The sequence below is a fragment of the Dama dama genome, chromosome 20 (genome assembly GCF_033118175.1).
Source record: "Dama dama isolate Ldn47 chromosome 20, ASM3311817v1, whole genome shotgun sequence".
Classification (NCBI taxonomy): Eukaryota; Metazoa; Chordata; class Mammalia; order Artiodactyla; family Cervidae; genus Dama; species Dama dama.
This window is the reverse complement of record NC_083700.1, coordinates 56,482,351-56,504,610: the sequence shown is the minus strand read 5'-3', so window position 1 is coordinate 56,504,610 and position 22,260 is coordinate 56,482,351. Positions and strand designations below refer to the sequence as shown.

The window sequence follows — 22,260 nt, the reverse complement described above, 5'->3', positions numbered from 1 at the left end:
TCACTACATTTTAAATCTTGGGGAACCTTAGAGTTAATCTAGTTTTTACTTTACAGATTAAAAAAAATACCTCAGCATCCCCCTCCCCCCACACACACAGTCTAAGGTGATCAGTAAAAACTGATTCCTTTATAAAAGTGATTATTTGCTCTCCGGGGAAGATGGTTTAACAAGCAGAATCCTGGAGTCTTCAAAAAATTTCTTGTATAGCGGTTCTCCTGTATCCTTTTATGGGAAAGTATACCAGGGGTTAATGACAGAGATGTAATTTATGATTATATTTCTCACATTTGAGGTAGAAAACCATATTTATTTATATGAAATTCCCAAATTCTCTTTCCCTCACTTTGCATATTCTAGAACTTAAAAAGAAAAGTCTGTTGTTACCAAGGGAAGTCAACTAACCCTTAAGGTTTACAGGTTCACAAACTCAATCTTGTCAGTATTCCCCACCAACTGACAAGAAATTTGTGTAGGAATCCAGAACACATTTTTAATATTATTATTTAAAAAGAGTACTCTGTCATGGAGATCTGACACTTGCATCTTCTAGTCAGTTCATTTTCTATTTGAAGGAAGCATCATGGAACAGCCAAATTCTACCCAGAGCCCTGCTTTGACTTTGAGAGTGTGAAATCAGAAAGGAGGGAGATAGATAGGAGATTCAGAGATTTAGTTCCATCAGCCTTCATAACCTGATACATTTTCCCAACTTCATCATCTCTGTGGGTCACTTCCTCTCCAACAGGCCGGGAACACCATGGTCAGTGTTCCAGTGAAGTTTTCTGTCTCTGTGGCTGACCCAAGGTTCCTTGGTTTGACACATTCTTTTTTTTAGATAGTTTTTTTTTTTTCCCCCTCAGTCCAATTTTAGTCAAGGCTAAGAGTCATTCTGTAACTTTAATGTGACTTCTCATATTTCTTATCCAATTCATTACAGTTTTAATTTACAGTTTCAATATCTGAAGCCAAACTAATTCCATGTTATTTAATCCACTTTGTATGTGGCTAGTACTCTCTTTGTGATCATTTGAAAGCCCTACTCATTAATATCATCAGAGAAGTTTCACCATCTCCTAACCATAGTCATGAAATATAAAGAGTTAAAAACAAACAACAATAAGCCGGTTCTATCTTGTCTTCCCATCCTACTAAGAAACTCATGTCTTTACGCAATTGTTAACTTTTTGAAACTTCAGCTTATCTTCTAAGAAGTTAGACTCAAGATTAGAGAGTCTATAAGACTTCTAATTTTAGCTCTAAGCTTCCATGGCTCTATTAGCAGGAAACTTCTATTCTTCATAGGAATATAGCCACTGGGAAGTAGATAACACATTACTTTGGAAGGCAAATCATGCCTTTAAAAGGGGTGCTGCCATAGGTTTAGTATTTTTATATGAGTTATGGCCATATCTCCAAATGAGGGGGAGATCAGGAAATAGATTTCAGTTGCTTTTCTCCTTATCCTATTCTTACATAGATCAGTATTTGAACTAGTTTAATATATGTTGACTGATCAATAGATAGAGATGCAGTGGTTATTAAATATGATTTCAAGGAATAGCTGAACAAGATAACATCTCCTGGGGTGTTTTCTTTAACACATTATCATGCTAAGGAATGAGAATCGGGTTTTATTTTTTTAACGACTAAGTTATTTATACATGGTCTACTATCTCTGTTATCTAAGGGCAAATAAAATTTAACAGAGATTGACCACAATACCACAAGGGTGCCAGTGTTTGAAGCAAAAGGTGTCCAGGTTCATTTTTGAAATGGCATTCTTGAAGTAAAGATGGACATTGCTGTAGCACTTCTGATTTCTCGTGTTTTAGCTCACTTTTCCTTTTACCTTTAGTTGTCTGAGAATGAGAAGTATGTCTAGTATGAGAGGAGTATTTTTATTTTCTAATTACTTTTATTTTGTTCTTTTTCTAGGTGGTTGAATTCTGTAATGCAAGTACCCACAACCAAGAAGCTCCAAATCCACAGAACCAAATGTGCAGCCTCAGAAGTGTCTGGGATGTAATCACAGACTCTGACGACTTTAGTAACAGTCTTCCCATGAGTGGGACCGAGCTCCCACCTCCTCCCACTTTCTCTCTTGTACAGGCTGGTGACAGAGTGGTTTGTCTAGTGCTGGATGTGTCCAGCAAGATGGCAGAGGTAACATCTGAACAAAAATGGTTATCAACCATTCATCCCTTTTTTCTATCAGTTTTTAATTTCTTTTCTTTTCAGAGGATAAGGGCAGGGAAAGGTGAGGGCAAACGTTTGGAATATTTATGGGCATCATCTCTTCTTGCAGATGAGAGAAACAGATTCAGAATGTGGCCCAGAAATTGAGATAATGCAGATTAAAAAAATGCACAAGTAATTTCCAACACTTATTTTTGCTAATATTTGCAATCTTTTCCAACAAAAACCCTCTACAAAACTCTGACATGTAACTGAAGGCTCCTTTCTGACCACATTCCACTCAATGGTAAACACCCTTCCTGAGGCAATAGACTGAGTTTGCAGTTAAATGTGCATATCCACTACATGTATATTTTCTATGTCATTGTGTACAGAGAATCATATCTCAGTCACCTCTAATAGCAGCCTTCTAGAAACCCACTCTCCAAAGCTCCATAATTCCTAGGCAGTATTAGAGATTTGAAAGTGAAAGTCGCTCAGTCGTCTCCAACTCTTTGTGGCCCCATGGACTATACAGTCCATGGAATTCTCCAGGCCAGAATACTGGAGTGCATAGCGTTTCCCTTCTTCAGGGCATCTTCCCAACCCAGGGATCGAACCCAGGGTTCCCACATTGCAGGCAGACTCTTTACCAGCTGAGCCACAAGGGAAGCCCAAGAATACTGGAATGGGTAGCCTATCCCTTCTCCAGTGGATCTTCCCGACCGAGGAATCAAACTGGGGTCTCCTGCATTGCAGGCGGATTCTTCACCAACTGAGCTGTCAGGGAAGCCCGTCAGAGGTTTGTTTCTGGAATCAGGCAGCTGAGCCTTGAGTCCCGGCTCCTTCACTTACTGTCTGGATCAAGAGCAAATTACCTCTCTGGAAGCTCAGTTTTCTCTTCTGGTAAAACAGAGACAACAATACCTATTTCATTGTTGGGACAGAGCCAGTTCCTGGTGACTCACAGGAGTCAACTGTTAAATTTTTAGGAAATCTGCAAGTTGTAAAGGCAGCCATTATTAAAAATTAAACTATGTAGACTTATAATTAAATAAAATATTGAAATAAGCATTAATAAATGCTCAAAATTCATTACTTCCTAATTATTTTTCTACTATTTTTACCACTTTGCATTGCCTGCAAGTTAAGAATGGGTTTATTAAGTAGACACATGAAAATTATATGAAATTCAAATTTTAGCATCCATAGTAAAATTTTATTGGATGATAGCAACACTTATCTGTTTACATATTATCCATGGCTGCTTTAGCACTAAAATAGCAGAGTTGAGTAGTTGCTGAAGGGAATATATGTCCCACCCAGCCTAAAATGTTTACTGTCAGATCCTTTATAGAAGATGTCAGCTAATCCCAGATGGAGGCTCTTGAGGTTCTTTCTGGTCTATCCTATCTCTATGTCTGCTCCTACATATCTCTTTCCAACTGTGGACTCAGTGACATCAGGTTGACAACTTAAACCAGTCACAGTGGGAATATTTTACCCCACAGAAACTGTCACAAGCCCAGGATTTCCCCCTCTCTCTTTTCACCAGAAAGCCATTTTTTAGCATTTACCGGAGCACTACTAACTACTTCATAGGATTGTTGAGAGGATAATGAGATAATTGATATGAAGGTTTTGGTTTATAAGTGGCAACTGGTATTTTATTATAGTATTGAATACTTTAAGGAAGAGTTTATCCTCTTGCATTTTCTGGATCAGTTGTTTTGGAAATCTGGGTTTGATCCCTGAGCTGGGAAGATCCCCTGGAGAAAGGAATGGCTACCCACTCAGATATGAAGGCTGGCAACACAAGAGTAATAAAAGAGAGCTTCATGTTTCTGGCTTCACTAATTAGGAGTAGAGGTCATGACTATGATATTAGGGATAGCTACTATTTACTAAATGCTTACTATGTATCCATTTTGCAGATAAGAAAACTGCAGCTAAAAAGGATAAGTAATTTCTCTATGGTCACACTATTAGTAAAAGTTGAAGGCATATTCAGAGTCCTTGTTTTATCTACTCTGCCAGTTTACCTCTCAATATTGAAAGAAACAATATTTGGGAAGGAGGGCAATGAATTCAACGTGAGTAGATTTTGAAACCCCTATGGGATGTTAAACTGGTGGTATTTCCTAAGCAGTGTGAAAAGCAGGTCCAGATGTTACGGGAGATGCGTAGTTTGGAGACAGAGAGCAGAATCGTAACTGGACAGGCAGTCACTGGAGCTCAGCTTGTGGCTCCTGCAGCCTCCAAGACAAGTGGCCTAATGAATTTATCACTAGTGTCGCCTGCCCAGCCGCAGTCAGTCATATTAGTATCACTTTATACTTAGCATTTCAAGGGGTAACTATTGTCATATACATATCTCAGTTGATCCCCACGGTAATTCTGTTTTAATAAGTAAGAAAGACTATTATTCCTCCAATTTACAGATGGGATACCCAGTCTAAGATAAACATGGTAACAGAGGGTGGTGCTAGGACAGATACCTGACTGCTGTTCCTCTCTACCGTAAGGTCTTTGCACTGTTTCCTCTTACTCAGGATGAATTTTCAAAGAAGAAATTACAAACCAAGTCTCTATTGGTTCTACAGATCTTTGAATTCGGATAGGAGAGAAACAGTGGCTATATCTGTTCTTAGGGAATGGTAAAGTATGAACAGCATCTTGGGGGCAGAGTTCCAAATCACACCACCCTCCCCGAAAAGTGTTCATTTTTGAGCCTGCAATATCAAACAATATTCTAGCATCATATCAATCTTTACAACTCAAAAAATCACAATCTGATATCTCTAAAAAATTGGCAGAGATATTTGCTAATTGAATTACTAAGTCATACTTTTGTCTACCAACCAAATGTTATTATCTTTCTTTTTTCCTTTTTGAAACATAGGCTGACAGACTCCTTCAACTGCAACAAGCAGCAGAATTTTACTTGATGCAGATTGTTGAAATTCATACCTTTGTGGGCATTGCCAGCTTTCATAGCAAAGGGGAGATCAGAGCCCAGCTACAGCAAATTAACAATGATGATGACCGAAAGTTGCTAGTTTCACATCTGCCTGTCACCGCGTCAGCTGAAGCAGAAACCAGTGTTTGCTCAGGGCTGAAGAAGGGATTTGAGGTACAGTAGAGCACCCTAAGCCTCGGATCACCATCACTTTCCTTTCTCTCACTTCATATCTGAGGTTGCTTCTGATTTGGGGAAATCTGTTACAATGTTATCACAATGTCAAATATAGGAAAATAATAATGGATTAACTTTAAGATCAGGAACCACAACTTTCTCATCGCTGAATCCCCTGCACCTAGTAAAAGGCATATAACAGTAAATAGTTGCTTCAGAAATGTTTGTTGAAACAATGAGTAAATAAATGAATACAATGGTCAAGGTTGGGACATCAGGATCATCTGAATAATTTCTAACACTGTCCCTATCCATTCTGGGACTGTGGCCGTTGTTAACCTTGGATTTTCCAAACAAAATCAGCATGTCTGGCTCCTGCCTACAGTCATACTAGAACTTAAGCATTTGAATATCAGTTAAAGCCAGAGGTATGTTTCAAGAATAACGGAGTTCATCTAAATCAGCATAAGTTTGGATTTGACACTGAGGATACAACCATTTGTTAAACATCTAGGAGCAAGCAGAACAAAGTTGCAATTGTTACTGCTCATAGGTAAGTGTTTCTCAACCTTGGCTGCCCATCAAAATCACCTGGGGATACAAAACTTCTGATATCTTTGTCTCACTCTGAGAGATTCTATTTTAATTCATTTTGGGTGTGATCAGACCATTAAAAAATTTTAAGTTCTCATCTGATTCTAATGTATAGCCACTGCTCTAGGTCCTTTTATTGGCCACTTATTGGATCTCAGAAGCAAGGATCTCACACTATAATGTTCTCCCATATCCTCTATGATGGACACTGTTCTAAACTAGGGCATCTCATAGTGATTTGAACAGGAAGAAGCCCTGTCCATGAGTAAGCTGACAATGGTGTGTAGGGTGACAGGTGCTCTGATGGGGTGAGGTAAGTACTGAGCACACATGTAGAGTGCAGGGAGCTATAGAGGACCTGGAAGAGGAAGAAGCCCCATGTATGGGGAATTTGCAACGAAAGTGAATTCTTCTGCTTAGTAAGGCAATCTGAATTACATCTCCTCCTAAATGACTGATACCCTGTGTTCAGGTGGTTGAAAAACTGAATGGAAAAGCCTCTGGCTCTGTGATGATATTAGTGACTAGTGGAGATGATGACCATATCACCAACTGCTTCCTCACTGCTCTCAGCAGTGGTTCAACTATCCATACCATTGCCCTGGGTTCATCCACGGTCAAAAACCTGGAGGAACTGTCACGTCTTACAGGTAAGTAAATTCCTGGGAACATATTCTAGAGACTTTGCTTTCAACTTGAATATTCAAAGAACAGCCATGAAACGCGTATAATGTGAACAAAATACAGGGCTTAATTGAAGGAAAAAAATATAAAGTTTTCTTAGAAAAAAACACAACAATTCAGTGCTAAATTCTGTCAAAAAATTTGCTGACTTTTTTGTACTTTCCTTATGAAGTGCCAGTTATATACATCTAATGAAAATATTATTACTACTTCTTTGTTAAACCAACCTGAGTATGTGTAATCACGGAGCTAAAAGTATGTTTAAATGCACTAACTTCTATGATAAGATCACACGCAGTATTAAACGTATATCTTTTTGTTTTAATTGAGGCATAAGATAATTTTATCTTATATTCCTTATATTCTATAAAAAATGAGTACACTAACTTGAAAATTAGGTTTTATTGAATTATGTTTGAAAATAATGTTTTCAGAATGTAAATGTAAACATATAGCTATATAAATAGGTAGCAATTAACCTAGATTATCTGGGAATTGCCTTCATTAAATATTTATTGAATTCAATAAATATTTATTGAGTTTTTATTGCATACTGGATAAAGCTCGAGACTCTACAATTACAGCCATGAATAGCACAAAGACACCTGCTTTGGCCATCTACTCATCACGTGATTGTATAGGATGTCTTGTATAGCAAGCCAAGCACAGCTCCTGTTTTCCCCAAACTCACCCTCTTAAGCAAAGGAAGTTTGTTAGGAAAAGCCTATCATTTTATCTTTTGTATTACTTTACATTTTAATACATTTTAATCCCACTCATGTATTTCAGGAGGTTTAAAGTTCTTTGTTCCAGATAAATCCAATTCCAATAGCATGATTGATGCTTTCAGTAGAATTTCCTCTGGAACCGGAGACATTTTTCAGCAACATATTCAGGTCAGAATTTCCTCAGTATTTTATTTACAGATGAGTGAAAGAGGAGCAGGAAAAATAGATGAATTGTGCTGCCTCATTAACCTTATTTGAATATGTAACAGTCCTTGTTAAATTAAAAGAAGGCTTTTAATGAGTTTCTTGACATCAGTAGATCCAGGTTCCATCTTTATCTGATGTCTATACATCTCAGACCTACGAGTCATCTCACAGATGGTGAGTGAACCTCCCAAGTTAATGGCTTCATGGGAGCAATGAAGTCAGTAAAGTGTTCTAAGAAAACATTTAACATGAAGATTATGTGTACACAGTAAAAGCAATGATCACAATTCTGTCATTAGACTTGGAAAAAGATGAATTTTAAATGCCAATTTATATTTTAGATTAGAGTACAATTTGCTCTCCTGAATAGTCTTTCTACCTTTGATTTTCTCATTAATAATATGAAAGAAAAACAAATGTTCAAGAAAGTAAAGCAAAAAAATTAACAAAACATAGTTCATATAACTCAAATTAGTTTCCAGACTTGGCCACCTCTCCCCCATTCTTTGCACGTCATTAACCCCATTAGACTATGGGCAGAAACTATATCTAATCCCCTTGAACAGTACAGAGCGCGGCAGAGAATGTGTTTGGCACAGTAGTCAGCAACCAGGGACACTTGTGAAATTGGTTTGGACAAATAACCCACAATGTCTTTGCTGTTATTCACCAATAAAATTTTATGTTCTTCACAAGTTTGAGCAACTTTACAGTGTTGCTAATGTATTTATTTAATAAATGCAATTTTTCAAAGTTACGTATAGATTTGTATCCTTTGTGAATGCACAGCAATTAAATGAAAAGGATCTGGTGTCAGCTAACCTGGGCTCTAGCCCATTTCACCTCCTTGCTGTGTGACAGCTTCCTTCCCTAAGTCTCAATGATTTCATCTGTGAAATGTGAGTGACCATAGCACTCATCTCAGAGGGCTTTGTAATGCCCTCTGAGAACAATGCGAACAATATGAACACATGAACAATATTTTGTTAAATTTTTTCATTTACTTTTTTAAACATTTAAAAAAATTTCATATTATTAAAGAGAAAATCAAAGGTAGAAAGATTTTTTCAGGAAAATCAAAGGTAGGAAGATTTTTTCAGGATAAGCCTCTTCTCCTCCTCCATCAGAGGGCAGACAGAATGAAAACCACAATCACAGAAAACTAACCAAACATGGACCACAGCCTTGTCTAACTCAATGAAACTATAAGCCATCCATGTAGGGCCACCCAAGACAGATGGGTCATGATGGAGAGTTCTGACAAAACGTGGTCCATTGGAGAAGGGAATGGCAAACCACTTAAGCATTCTTGCCTTGAGAACCCCATTAATAGTATGAAAAGGCAAAAAGATAGGACACTGAAAGATGAAATCCTCAAGTCAGTAGGTGCCCAATGTGCTACTGGAGAAGCGCAGAGAAATAGCTCCAGAAGGAATGAAGATGCTGAGCCAAAGTGGAAACAACTCCCAGCTGTGGATGTGACTGGAGATGGAAGTAGAGTCCAATGCTGTAAAGAGCAATATTGCATATGACCCTGGAATGTTAAGTCCATGAATAAAGGTAAATTGGAAGTGGTCAAACAGGATATGGTAAGAGTGAACATTGACATTTTAGTAATAAGTGAACTAAAACAGACCAGAATGGGCAAATTTAACTCCACTGACCATTTTATCTACTACTGTGGGCAAGAATCCCTTAGGAAAAATGGAGTAGTCCTCAAAGTCAACAAAAGAGTCCAAAATGCAGCACTTGGATGCAATCTCAAAAATGGTAGAATGATTTCTGTTCATTTCCAAGGCAAACTATTCACAATCACAGTAATTCAAGTCTATGCCCAAACACTAATGCCTAAGTAACTGAAGTTGAACTGTTCTATGAGGACCTACAAGACCTTATAGAACTAAAAGCAAAAAGAGATGTCCTTTTCATCATAGGGGACTGGAAGGGAAAAGTAGGAAGTCAAGAGATACCTGGAGTAACTGGCAAGTTCAGCCTTGGAATAAAAAATGAATCAGGGCAAAGGCTAACAGACTTTTGCCAAGAGAACGCACTGCTTATAGCAAACACCCTCTTCCAACAACACAAGAGACAACTCTACACATAGACATCACCAGATGGTCAACACTGAAATCAGATTGATTATATTCTTTGCAACCAAAGATGGAGAAGCTCTATACAGTCAGCAAAACAATACCGGGAGCTGACTGTGACTCAGATCATGAACTCCTTATTGCCAAATTCAGACTTAGTTGAAGAAAGTAGGGAAAACACCTAGACCATTCAGGTATGACCTAAATCATATCCCTTACAATTATACAGTGGAAGTGAGAAATAGATTTAAGGGACTAGATCTGATAGACAGAGTGCCTGAAAAACTAAGGATGGAGTTTTGGGACATTATACAGGAGGCGGTGATCAAAACCATCCCCAAGAAAAAGAAATGCAAAAAGGCAAAATGGTTTTCTGAAGAGGTATGGACCTAACAGAATCAGAAGATATTAAGAAGAGGTGGCAACAATACACAGAAGAACTATACAAAAAAGATCTTAATGACTCAGATAACCACGATGGTGTAATCACTCACCTAGAGCCAGACATCCTGGAATGTGAAGTCAAGTGGACCTTAGGAAGCATCATTATGAACAAAGCTATTGGACGTGATGAAATTCCTGCTAAGCTATTTCAAATCATAAAAGGTGATGCTGTGAAAGTGCTGTGTGCAATATGCCAGAAAATATGGAAAACTCAGCAGTGGCCACAGGACTATAAAAGGTCAGTCAGTTTTCATTCAAATCCCAAAGAAAGGCAATGCCAAAGAATGTTCAAACTACCACACAATTGCACTCATTTCACATGCTAGCAAAGTAATGCTCAAAATTCTCCAACCTAGGCTTCAACAGTATGTGAACCAAGAAGTTCCAGATGTTTAAGTTGGATTTAGAAAAGGCAGAGGAATCTGAGATCAAATTGCCAACATCCGTTGGATCAACGAAAGAAAGAAAAAAAAAACCACATAGTGTTCCAGAAAAACATCTACTTCTGCTTTATTGACTACGTTAAAGTCTTTGACTGTGTGGATCACAACAAACTGGAAAATTCATTAAGAGATGGGAATACCAGACCACCTAACCTGCCTCCTGAGAAATCTGTATGCAGGTCAGGAAGCAACAGTTAGAACTGGACATGGAACAACAGGCTGTTTTCACACTGGGAAAGGAGTATGTCGAGTCTGTATATTGCCACCCTGTTTATTTAACTTACATGAAGAGTACATCAGGCAAAATGCTGGGCTGGATGAAGCACAAGCTGGAATCAAGGTTTCAGGGAGAAATATCAATAACCCCAGATATGCAAATGACACCACCTGTATGGTGAAAACGAAGAGAAAGTAAAGAGCCTTGATGAAGGTGAAAGAGGAGAGTGAAAAGGCTGGCTTAAAACTCAACATTCAGAAAACTAGGATCATGGCATCTTGTCCCATCACTTCATGGGAAATAGATGGGGAAACAATGGAAACAGTGAGAGACTTTATTTTCTTGGGCTCCAAAATCACTGCAGATGGTGACTGCAGCCATGAAATTAAAAGATGCTTGGTCCTTGGAAGAAAAGCTATGACAAACCTAGAAAGCATATTAAAAAGCAGAGACATTACTTTGCTAACAAAGATCTGTCTAGTCAAAGCTCTGGTTTTTCCAGTAGTCATGTATGGATGTGAGTGTTGGTTCATAAAGAAGGCTGAGTCTTGAAGAATTGATGTTTTTGAATTGTGGTGTTGGAGAAGACTCTTGCGAGTCCTTGGACAGCAAGGAGGTCAAACCAGTTAGTCCTAAAGGAAATCAACCCGAATATTCACTGAAAGACTGATGCTGAAGGTGAAGCTCCAATACTTTGGCCACCTAATATGAAGAGCCACCTCATTGGAGAAGACTCTGATGCTGGGAAAGATTGAATGCAGGAAGAGAAGGGGAGGACAGAGGACAAGATGGTTGGATGGCACCACTGACTCAATGGACATGAGTTTGCTCCAGGAGATGGTGAAGGACAGGGAAGCCTGATGTTCTGCAGTACACATAGTTGCAAAGAGTTGGACAGGACTGAGCGACTGAACAACAACGACGGCAGAGGACTTTCATAAGGATTGTGTAAGATAATATATGCAAAGCATTTAGCACAGTGCATGTCATCTGTATGTAGTTTACATATGTTACACACACACACACACAAGTCACAATTGCACACATAGTTTAAGTGCATACAGCTTAAATCATGACTAAATGATTTTTTTTTTTAATGTACAATACCCAGCTGAAACCCATGTCTGATATCTTAGCAAAATACATAATGGTATCTGGACAGATTATATACAAATTAATTAGAGCATATTCACAAAATGAAGTAAAAAGAAGCTGGTTTTAACTGCTACTCTGAAGCTAATGTTGATTTGGATAAGAGGCAAATATGAGAACACCTAAAATCTCTTGATAAAAATTAATGAAGTGACATGTGTACTAACTACAAAAATATTTTATATCTACTGTACTTATAATACTTGCTGAAGCAAATATTTTTATATGAAAAATAATTTATATACTTAGGACATGTTAGAATGAAATGGTTTTTATTTCTGCCAATTCAGTTTTGTCATAAAAATAAAGAAAATATGGAATGATTATGCATATGCTGGAAACTGTCACTTACATATTCTTTTGAACAGCTTGAAAGTACAGGTGAAAATGTTAAACCTCAGCATCAACTGAAAAACACTGTTACTGTGGATGACAGTGTGGGCAATGACACCACCTTCCTAGTTACATGGCAGACCAGTGGACCCCCTGAGGTTGTGTTATTTGATCCTAATGGAAGAAAATACAGCATGGACAATTTTATCACCAATCTAGCTTTTCGGACTGCTCGCCTCTGGATTCCAGGAACAGCTAAGGTAGGTGTTGTAAGCTTGTTCATAGTGACAACGTTTAGTCAAGCACATGACTTTCGAATGAATCACAGAACTAAATGCATTGTGTAAAAGAAACCAATTCTGATATACCGAAATTCTACTTTAAATTTATGAGGGAGTTTTGTGAATGTTCGAAATTTAAAAGGAACGACTAAGGTATGTTCAAAAACTTTAAAATGGATACCAAAGCCTTCTCTCACTTCAACAGTGAAAATTAGTATTTACATAGTGCAAATAAGTTTTTGCTTACTTCCTTCTTTACAAAGTCTATATAGAATACTTATCCCTACACTTTGAAAAAACCCTCTACTTAGAATTTATAATATAAACACATGCAGTATATGTTTTGGAACACCTCCTATGTGCAGGGTCTTGTTCTAAGTGCTTTAAAATAAAATGCCATAATAGGAATAAGAACAGGGTACTCAGAACACAAGAAGGCATGTGCAGGCAGTAAGGGAAGGAGAATGCTTCCTGAAAGTGAAGACATCGAAATGGAAATATGGAGGACTAAGGAGCCAGAGGTGTAAATGACATTCTGGGCAGAGGAAACAGCACATAGAAAGGCTTATAGAAAAATAATATGGTTTTTCATAGAACTGTAAGTACTAGTTTGATGTGGATGAAATACAAAATAGCATAGAAAGTGGAGATTTAGGGGAAGAAGAGGAGAGTGTGATGGGTTTAGATGGATATACAGGAGTCAATAAGAGGAACAGTTAAAGGGAACCACTAAAGGTTGTCAGCAGGGTGGTAAATTCGTTAGATCCACTCTTGCATTGCCTGAATGCAGTCCCTCTTCAGGTCTGTTGGTCTTCACCTCCCCTTCACGTGAATGTTGATAGGCTCTGCTAGGTCTTCCAGCCTCTGCACCAGCATCCTTCCTTTCATGCACCTTTATTAGAGTGATCATTCTGAAGCACAAATCTTATCAAATCTGTGTCCTACTCAAAACTCTTTGATGGTCTCAGAATAAAATACATGTGCTTATTATTGCATACCAAGCTTATTACTTTCTGGCTTCTGCCTAAACTTATCTCTTTTTTAAAATTATTTTTTAATTTAAAATTTTTAATATAATTTTAAAGGCTACTTTCCATTTACAGTTATTACAAAAGATTGGCTATATTCTCCAGGTTGCACAATATATCACCGAGCCTCTCTTATATACTATTTGTACCTCCCACTCCCCGACCCCAGGCTTATCTCTTAACCGTTCTCCCAAATACCTTATGCTCTGCCCTTCCTTTTCTCCACACTCATCATGTTCTTTTCACACCTGTGCACAAGGACCAGGCCACTTTACCTACTTCTTGCTGCTTTTACCTGACCCCTTTGTCTGGATTAGGTGCCCTGTATCAAAACACTTGCTATGCCCACAGAGAAGTTTTCCATGTGGAGTTTCCACCATGTGTCTGTTACTAATGTTATGAGTACAAAAACCAAAAAAAAAAAAAAAAAAAAGATAAATAATCTTGTTGCTTGAATTGTGACTTCACTGTAAAATGGTAAAGCATTGTTTCCCAATGAAGAAGGCTGGGTAGGGCATTCAGGCATCTTAATTTTACAGTCAAACCTTAACCCATTGTTCTCTCTTCTTCCTCCTGCTCCACTGTGCTCCTTCTGCTACTTCCAGGGTTTAAGAAGGAGCAGCAGTAGGAATGAAGAAAAAAGGGAATACTTATGGACAGTTTTATCAAAAAAACAAATTTCTGCTACACTGTAGTTTAAGTTTTTTCTTCTAGATATTCTTTTGCAGGTTTCCCTCAGGCAGCCTGGGCAGATAAAGAGAATGGCATCTAGCAATATTTCTATAATTCAACATAGACATTATGAAATCCTGACCTATTAAAAAATAGTATTCCTTTTCTTGATCCCTTATAGTGCATATGGATTTTGTTGCTTGAGATTTCTGGGTCTGGGAATATTGAAGGAAGTAGAGGGAAGGAAGGATACTATTGCCTTTTAGTCCAGGTTTTCCACATAAATCATAATTGTCCACTTTATTAGTTATAATTTTTTCCATTATGTAAAAGGAATAAAAACACTGAACCTCCTTTTGGGTGAAGGAGCTCAGATTAGTGTTTGCCAAGTACTTTGAAGGTGGACACTTATTATTATTCTCTAAAAATGTGAATCAAATTGTGTCCTTCCCCACGAACAAATTCAGGGTTTAATTCCCTAAAGAGAAAGTAGGTTGTACAGTGAAGTCATGTAAATACTGAATTTAGTTATCTCTTAACCAATATTACTCTTCCTGACATTCTTTTGTATTATTTTAGAAAATGCAGTATCAACAAAACAAGAACAATAAACCCTTGGAGGTTAGGCTTGCACTTTAAAATAAGGGTTGGTTTTCTTCTTGACAAACAGTCTTTGTTTTGCAGCCTGGCCTATGGACTTACACACTGAACAATACCCACCACTCTCCTCAAGCCTTGAAAGTGACAGTGACCTCTCGCGCCTCCCGCTCAGCCATGCCCCCTGCCACTGTGGAAGCCTTTGTGGAAAGAGACAGCACCCATTTTCCCCATCCTCTGATGATTTATGCAATTGTGAGAAAGGGGTTTCATCCCATTCTCAATGCCACTGTAACTGCTACAATTGAGCCAGAGACTGCAGATCCAGTTATGTTGAAACTTTTTGATGATGGAGCAGGTAACAAGGAATTCCATGTCATTTTTCATGTTCTTAAGAGCTGTTCTGATGTAATATCAATATGAAGTTATTTTTTTAATTCTCTAAATTTATATTTTTTCTCACCTAATCTTATGAGATTCTCAGATTGTCATAGTCATTGACATACCAAGTAGCTACAGGTTTCCATCTGCACAGCAAAAGTAAAAAGTGAACTTGGGAAGACGAGTCCCCTTGAGGCTCCTGAGAGTGGCTGTGTGTGAGCAGCATTGAGGGACGAAGTCTCCCGACATTCAGGTCTTGGCTTCCACTTGTCCTGTGACACTGAGCACATTCAGTAAGGTCACTTGGGAATAGGCATGACCACATTCCTCTCGGATTCACCAGTTTTACTATGCACTGAAATAATTGGATTAGACAATTAAATAGTAAATGAAAACCCAAAAAGGGAGATGCTTGAACTTGTGAGTCATGAGATGTCATAGACTGTTCTTTAGTCAAGTAGCTCAGATGATGAGAGAAAATAGCCAGTGCCTTTTACATGTGTTATTTGATCACAAGAAGACCAGGCCAGCAAGCCTAGTGGAATCAGGGTAGAGATTTTTCCATCTCTGGAAAAACAAAGCAAATAAAACCAAACTCTGCCTCAAAGCACTCATTCTGCATAGAGTTAAGAATTTCATCATCATACCTCATAGCACAGCATCAAGCTGGGCAAGGAACAGCAGTTGGGCTCTTTCTGACTAACTTGTGTTAACTTTTAAAAACAAACTCCTTTATTGTTTTATCTTTCCTGTTCTGTTCTTTTCCTAATCTAAATTCTCAGAATTACAATAGACCTCGAAGCTTATGTTGGCAGCCCCAATGTTTGATCTACCATTAAAATCATATTCTTTCCCTTTGTTGTTTCAAAGGTAAATTTTTTGCAAGAGCCTCATGTTTGACAACTCATTAGTATCTTGCCATGTCAATCTTGTATGATATTTATGAAGCAAAGGTTCATTTAAAGGATTTTAGTTCAAGTCCACCTCAGACAATACTAGAGAAGTCCTCTTGTTTTGCCTGCTGGAATGGAGCCAAACAATTTTTCAGACTCTGATGCCACACCTTTCACTTTTTGTGTATAGTCCAAAAATACACCTGGGCTGGCCTGGAGAACAGATCCTGCTGTCTTATGTTCAATATGCTCAATAGGCTTTTATATTTATTCCCTGGAACCATTTTATTTATTTGATGTCAAAATTTAAGCCGGATGAAAGAAACAATGAAAAGGCTGTTTAAACATCAAAGTGTAAATTTTTATTTTCCCCCTGTATTTACACACTTGCATATAGTTTTCTAAAACTTATTTTTATAGTGGAAATAGTATTTATCAGCTAATAAAATGAACAATAATAAAATTTATACTAATAAAATGTCATAATTTAAAATGTGCTTTCTTATGCATACTCTCAAGTAATCATCACAATCACCATGTGAGATGTTATGCCCATTTTATAGGAGAGAAACAGAGGCTCAGAGGGATCAGCTACTAAGTGGCAGATCCAGACCGTAAAAAAGTCCCCTGAGATCCAAGTCAGTGTTCTTTCCCATTTCTTTCTGACTCAGCAATTAAAAGAGGTAACAGTGGTAACCATGGCAGGAAGAGATTTGGTTTTATCATTACTCAACAAAGATAGACCTTTATAAATAATTAAAACAATAAATATCAAGATCTGGTTCCTTTCCAGTACATAAAAACGTTTTCTAAAACTACTATGATGATAAAGTGCTTAGTGTTTTTGTTTTAATAAAATATACTCCCATTTTTCTCATGTTAAGAAGCAGCCCTGCCTCTCTAGCTGAGATTCTAGAGCCCTTCAGTGCAGGGCTTGGGTGTGTGGTGAGAGAGCCGAACTGGCCCTAGACTAAGACAAGATGCTTGCCCCATGTGGCCATCTGCAGTTGAACAGTAAATGTGATCTCCGGCCTCAGCTACACCTTCTGTGGCTGCCCTGGAGTCCAGGCCTTGCTGCCATTCAGTCACGTACTTGGTTTGGAATTGAATGGCTCTCTGAGGAGCAATGCAAATGGAAGAAAGTCTAGCAAGCTTTCAGAATGCCTCCAGAAATAAGGCACATTCTCCTGAAGCAGACAGATCCCAAAGCCTGTCATTCTCCAAGTAGTGAGCCTCTTCAAATTGAGAACAACAGTTCCATGTATCCTCTAATGAGAAAATTAAATAATTTAACATTGTTATATCAACTACCAAAGTTTTTTTTTTTTAATCAGGGCTTCAGGGTATTCATAAACATCTTGAATTTGTATGAAAGTGTGTGTTTATGTGTATATATATTTATTCACTGGGAGCAGAAAACTTTTACCTCCAAAGGGTCTGTGACTATAAACTGACTTAAGAATGTATTTGGTTTCTGTGAAAACCTAGTACTATTTTCAGTGATAGAAATGAGAACTCTAAATGTGATTAAATGCTTTACTGGCACTAAAGCAGATACAACTCATTCACCTTTAGAAAATAAATTTTCAGAGGTTAATGAATCACAAGGAGAAATTATAGAGCCAATGGAATTTTTTAACCATCTGATAATGTCAAAACTAGATATTAGCATGCCCACATAGGTCAAAAATTGGAAAAATAAGGAGAATAAATCTTATTTTAATGACTTAATTAAATGTTAGTAATCAACTGTGATAAGTATTGACCTTGAGTTTCTTTTTTTATATATATATAAACAGGTGCCGATGTTATAAAAAATGATGGAATTTACTCGAGGTATTTTTTCTCCTTTGCTGTAAATGGTAGATATAGCTTGAAAGTGCATGTCAACCGTTCTCCCAGCATAAGCACCCTAGCCCACTCTATTCCAGGAAGTCATGCGATGTACGTACCAGGTTACATAACAAATGGTAAGAATCATAAATACTGTGATTTGAATAACATTATTTAGTGTGTGTATTTCTAGTGAATGTGTGTATGTGTATGTATTAGAGAGAAGTGAATTTCAAAACTCGTGCAAGTCAGTGCATAATTTGTTGATTATCTCTTCAGTCCTTAGTGATTTATGGTAGTGGATAACAGGAAGGCAGTAGGTAATTCCCACAGATTATTTTGACCTCTTTCTTGTGAGTGTTTTATCAGAATTACTACCAGGCAAGGGGATTAGTTGAATTTTCTCAGTTCCAACTCCTATATTTCTTTATAGAGCTTTAGGCAAAAGGAAGAGGCTAAACGTTGTTAGCAGTTTAAAGAAGGAAGCAAACAGCCCAAACAATCCACACAGGAAATGAGTTCCTGGAAAAATATGAGTGTGGATATTATGGGAAAATGAGGGCTTCCTGAAGATGTTCTGCCTTCCTTCAAGATAAAAGTGCCGAATACACATCTCTTTTAAACACCATTATTATAGTAGTTCCTGATAGGAAGCAGTGGTTAAAGTATAACAAACAGAAATATGCTGTAGTCTTTAAACATAATCTTAAAAAATGTTTGGAAGCATTCTTATTTGCAAAACAGCAGTCTTTAAGAATACCTACATGTATTTTAGCAGCTACAACCAATCATTTGGACTATACAGTAGCATGATTCTATATTTTTCTACTATATGTACTTTTCAGTAGAAAACAATTAAGATGTTACAGTGGATTTGCATCTCATGATATTTTTTGCATTGCTAGAATATAACTTGCTTTCACCTATATTTAAAATAATTTGGATTACTTCAAAATCAACGTAAATCAATTTGCAAGGTAACTCAACTTTACTACCAAGATATGATTTTGTATCTAGATGTAATACTTCATTTCGAAATAGATATCTCCTCCTTTATATCATACATTGACGTTTTTGAAAGCCTAGTAAGTGACAGGCTTAGTCCTAGGAACTTGGGATACCAGGACTTATTAATATCAAGTCAATAAGACTTGATTCCTATCAAGGAGCTTGCAGACTACAGACTGGTATCTTGTTTAAAGCCATGAATTTAAAGTATTCAAATATCAATATCTACAGTACACTGAGAATAGAAAAGTCGTATTCAACTCTGCTTTTACCTATGTACTTCATATAGGCCCTTGATAGCACAGAAAGAAAAATTTAAATTTCTCTAAGCATGCCTGGCTCACATAACATTCGTTAGCTCATTTTCAGGTGATGACCCTGAACGTGCACAATATAGCACAAAATGGCAACTTCTCTGTTTCCACACAACCGAATCTCCGAATCTGCAGCAACTACTCCCTTCCTCTCCTCCCCAGGGCCTCTGCTGAATCTGCTGTAGATTCCACCCAGCCTGCTCATTCAGAGCTTGAGAGCTCTCCCTTGCATGTCCCCACACTACTGATCCCTCTGAACAGCATTCAATAATATTAAAAAGAAATTTTGTTGGTCCCCCTTAAGCTACTGTCCACCTCTTTACTCTCTGTCATCTAGTTCCTTGAAATTAAATCTGTCTGTACCTTCTTGTCCCGTTTACTATTCAGCTCACTGCAAGCAGACTTCCAGCCACATGACCATGACGCCACTGGAATTGCTCTGGTTCTAGTTACCAATGACCACCTGCTGTTAAGTCCAAAGGACAGATTTCAGTCCTCATTTTACTTGACACAGCTGATTGATTTCTCCTTTGTCATTTCCTGGTTTCTATGATACCACACTCTCTGAATTACCTTTTATTCTCTGGAATTTTTATTCTTAGGCTCTTTTCCCCCTCCTCTTTTTCTACCAAGCCTCTAAGTGTTAGCAATTATCAGAGCTTAGTCTTAACCTTCTCACTTTTCTATCTGGAGCCACACTGCCTGAGTTTGAAATCTAGCTCCTCCATTTACTAGTTGTGTGACTTTGGGCAAGTCATTTAGACTCCGTATGCTTAGCTTCATCATCTATAAACATAGGGGCAACTGTGCTCTCCTCATAGCATTGCTGAAAAAGTTAAATAGTTGATACATGGAAGGTACTTTAAAAAGTGCCTGACATATAGCAAGCACTCAGCAAATGCTATTTGTTTTTACAGCTGAAATTCTTACTGGGTAATAGCATTAACCTACATGGCTTTAATAACATCTTTATGCTGATAATTTCCAAATTTGGAGGTTCAAAAGTATTAAATGCAGCTAAAACTTTTTCTTTGAGCTTATAATCTATGTCTAACTGGCTCCTTGACATCACCAATTAGATGTTTTACAGGGACCACAAACCTTGACACTTAAATTTGTCTTCTCCTCTTAGCCTGTTAGTCTTTCCATTTGCTCATTTTAGGAAGGTGGGAGCTATTCTTTTTGTTCACCAACTTTCTCTCCTTTACCATTTCATATTCAAATGCATAACCAGATTTTGCTGATTTTTATCTCCAAAATGCGTCTCAAAATGCCTACTTGCCTCCTCTCCACCACTGTCACCAGCCCAAGCTACCATCTCCTCCTATCTGGACTGTTGCAGCTGCCTCACTGCTCGCTCTGCTAGTCCATTCTCCGCTGACAGCAGCCAGAGTGACCTGTCAGAGAGCAAAGTGACCATATCACTGCCTTGCTTCCCCGCAGCATGTAAGATTAGACTATAAAACTGTCACAGTGGCCCACAAGGTCCTGCCTGAACTTTCTCCTCGCTCATCTCAAACTATCTTCCTCCTAGATTTAAATTTTTCTAATTTACAAAGCTCTTCCATACCTCAGGATTTTTTACTCAGCTTGTTCTCTCTGCCTGGAATGTTCTTAACCTCCACTCTTTACCTCCCTGACTCCTACTCATCCTATAGGAAATCTTTAAATGTTACTTCCTTGATTCCACTTTAAGTTATTTGTTGTTGCTTAGTTGCTGAGTCCTGTCTAATTCTTTATGACCCCATGGACTGTAGCCTACCAGGCTCCTCTGTCCATGGGATTTCCCAGGCAGGAATACTGGAGTGGGCTGCTATTTCCTTCTCCAGGACATCTTATCGACCCAGGCATGGAATCTGCATCTCCTGTATTGGCAGACATAGCACCCTTCCTTCTTTTTCTTTCAACATTTGCCACAATTATAAAACATGTGTTTATAAACAGGACTCATAAATTCTGTGAGGGATCCTGTTTGTCTATGATTGCTGGCACAGCATATGCCCTCAAAATACTTATTGAATGAATGAATGGTTGAATGAATAAAAGAACTGTTGAATAAACAAACTTATTCTAAAGATGTAGCAAAGGAAATAAGGACTTAAAATGTCAATAATCTATAAAAACAAGCTATCCAGGAGATTGTAATTTGTTGTTTTGGCTATTTTTTTCTTTGATGTCACAGGTAATATTCAGATGAATGCCCCAAGAAAATCGGTGGGCAGGAGTGAGGAGGAGCAAAAGTGGGGCTTTAGCCGAATAAGCTCAGGGGGCTCCTTTTCTGTGCTGGGTGTTCCAGCTGACCCACATCCTGATGTGTTTCCACCATGCAAAATTATTGACCTGGAAGCTGTAAAAGAGGAAGAAGAGGTGGTTTTATCTTGGACAGCTCCTGGAGAAGACTTAGACCAGGGCCAGGGTAGGTTTCTTGCTTTCATTGTCTGTTTTTCTATAAAGTGGCATTTCCAATAACTGTCAGGGGTCCGTTGGCTAAAAATTTGGGGATTTACAGCTGACAAAGTTGTGAGGGTTGTCATGAAAAGTTTTGAGTTGCTGATAAGGCCATGTATCCTGGAGCACAGGAAGAGAATGTATCAGCTCCCCCAGGATTGAAGAGGTCCTGGTAGACTTACTGACACTAATATGGAAACCTCTGTTGGAAACGTGAATATCACATGTAACAGTGATCTAGTCAAGAGAAATGGGTTTTACATGACAGAGCATGGACTTTTAAATATTGGAGGTGATTAGTCTTCTGAAGATTGAATGGTAAATTGTAAATTCAAGGATTTACAATTCACGTTTAAGGGAATAATTCCTTTAAGTCATGAAGTACTTGGCACACTGTCCTCTCCTACTTCTGGTAATTTTTTGTTAGGGAGGCTGGGGCCTGTTCTCCAATTTGAGGCTTTCTAACCCTTGCTTGGACATGATGAGTTCCTTCTTCTACCCTCTCTTTTCTAATGCTTTTATGCCAGCTTCCAGGCTTCCACCTACCTCATTTCTTGATAGCAACTCAACAGACTAAATTCTGTGAAAGAATAAATGTT

At 38.0% G+C, this 22,260-nt stretch overlaps 1 protein-coding gene across 2 annotated transcripts in view; it reads left to right on the top strand.

Annotated features, from left to right (window-relative positions):
- CLCA2 (chloride channel accessory 2) overlaps positions 1–22,260 on the top strand; it is a 39,956-nt gene that overhangs the window by 9,366 nt on the left and 8,330 nt on the right. Inside the window, exons 6-13 of one of the 2 annotated variants that reach the window (XM_061121482.1) lie at positions 1,939–2,025; positions 5,081–5,311; positions 6,381–6,558; positions 7,382–7,488; positions 12,242–12,466; positions 14,872–15,142; positions 17,858–18,028; positions 21,396–21,629. In XM_061121482.1, the coding sequence (XP_060977465.1) occupies positions 1,939–2,025; positions 5,081–5,311; positions 6,381–6,558; positions 7,382–7,488; positions 12,242–12,466; positions 14,872–15,142; positions 17,858–18,028; positions 21,396–21,629 (1,504 nt within the window). Of the gene's footprint in view, positions 1–1,938; positions 2,167–5,080; positions 5,312–6,380; positions 6,559–7,381; positions 7,489–12,241; positions 12,467–14,871; positions 15,143–17,857; positions 18,029–21,395; positions 21,630–22,260 lie in introns of both variants that reach the window. The other variant, XM_061121481.1, reaches the window with a different exon arrangement.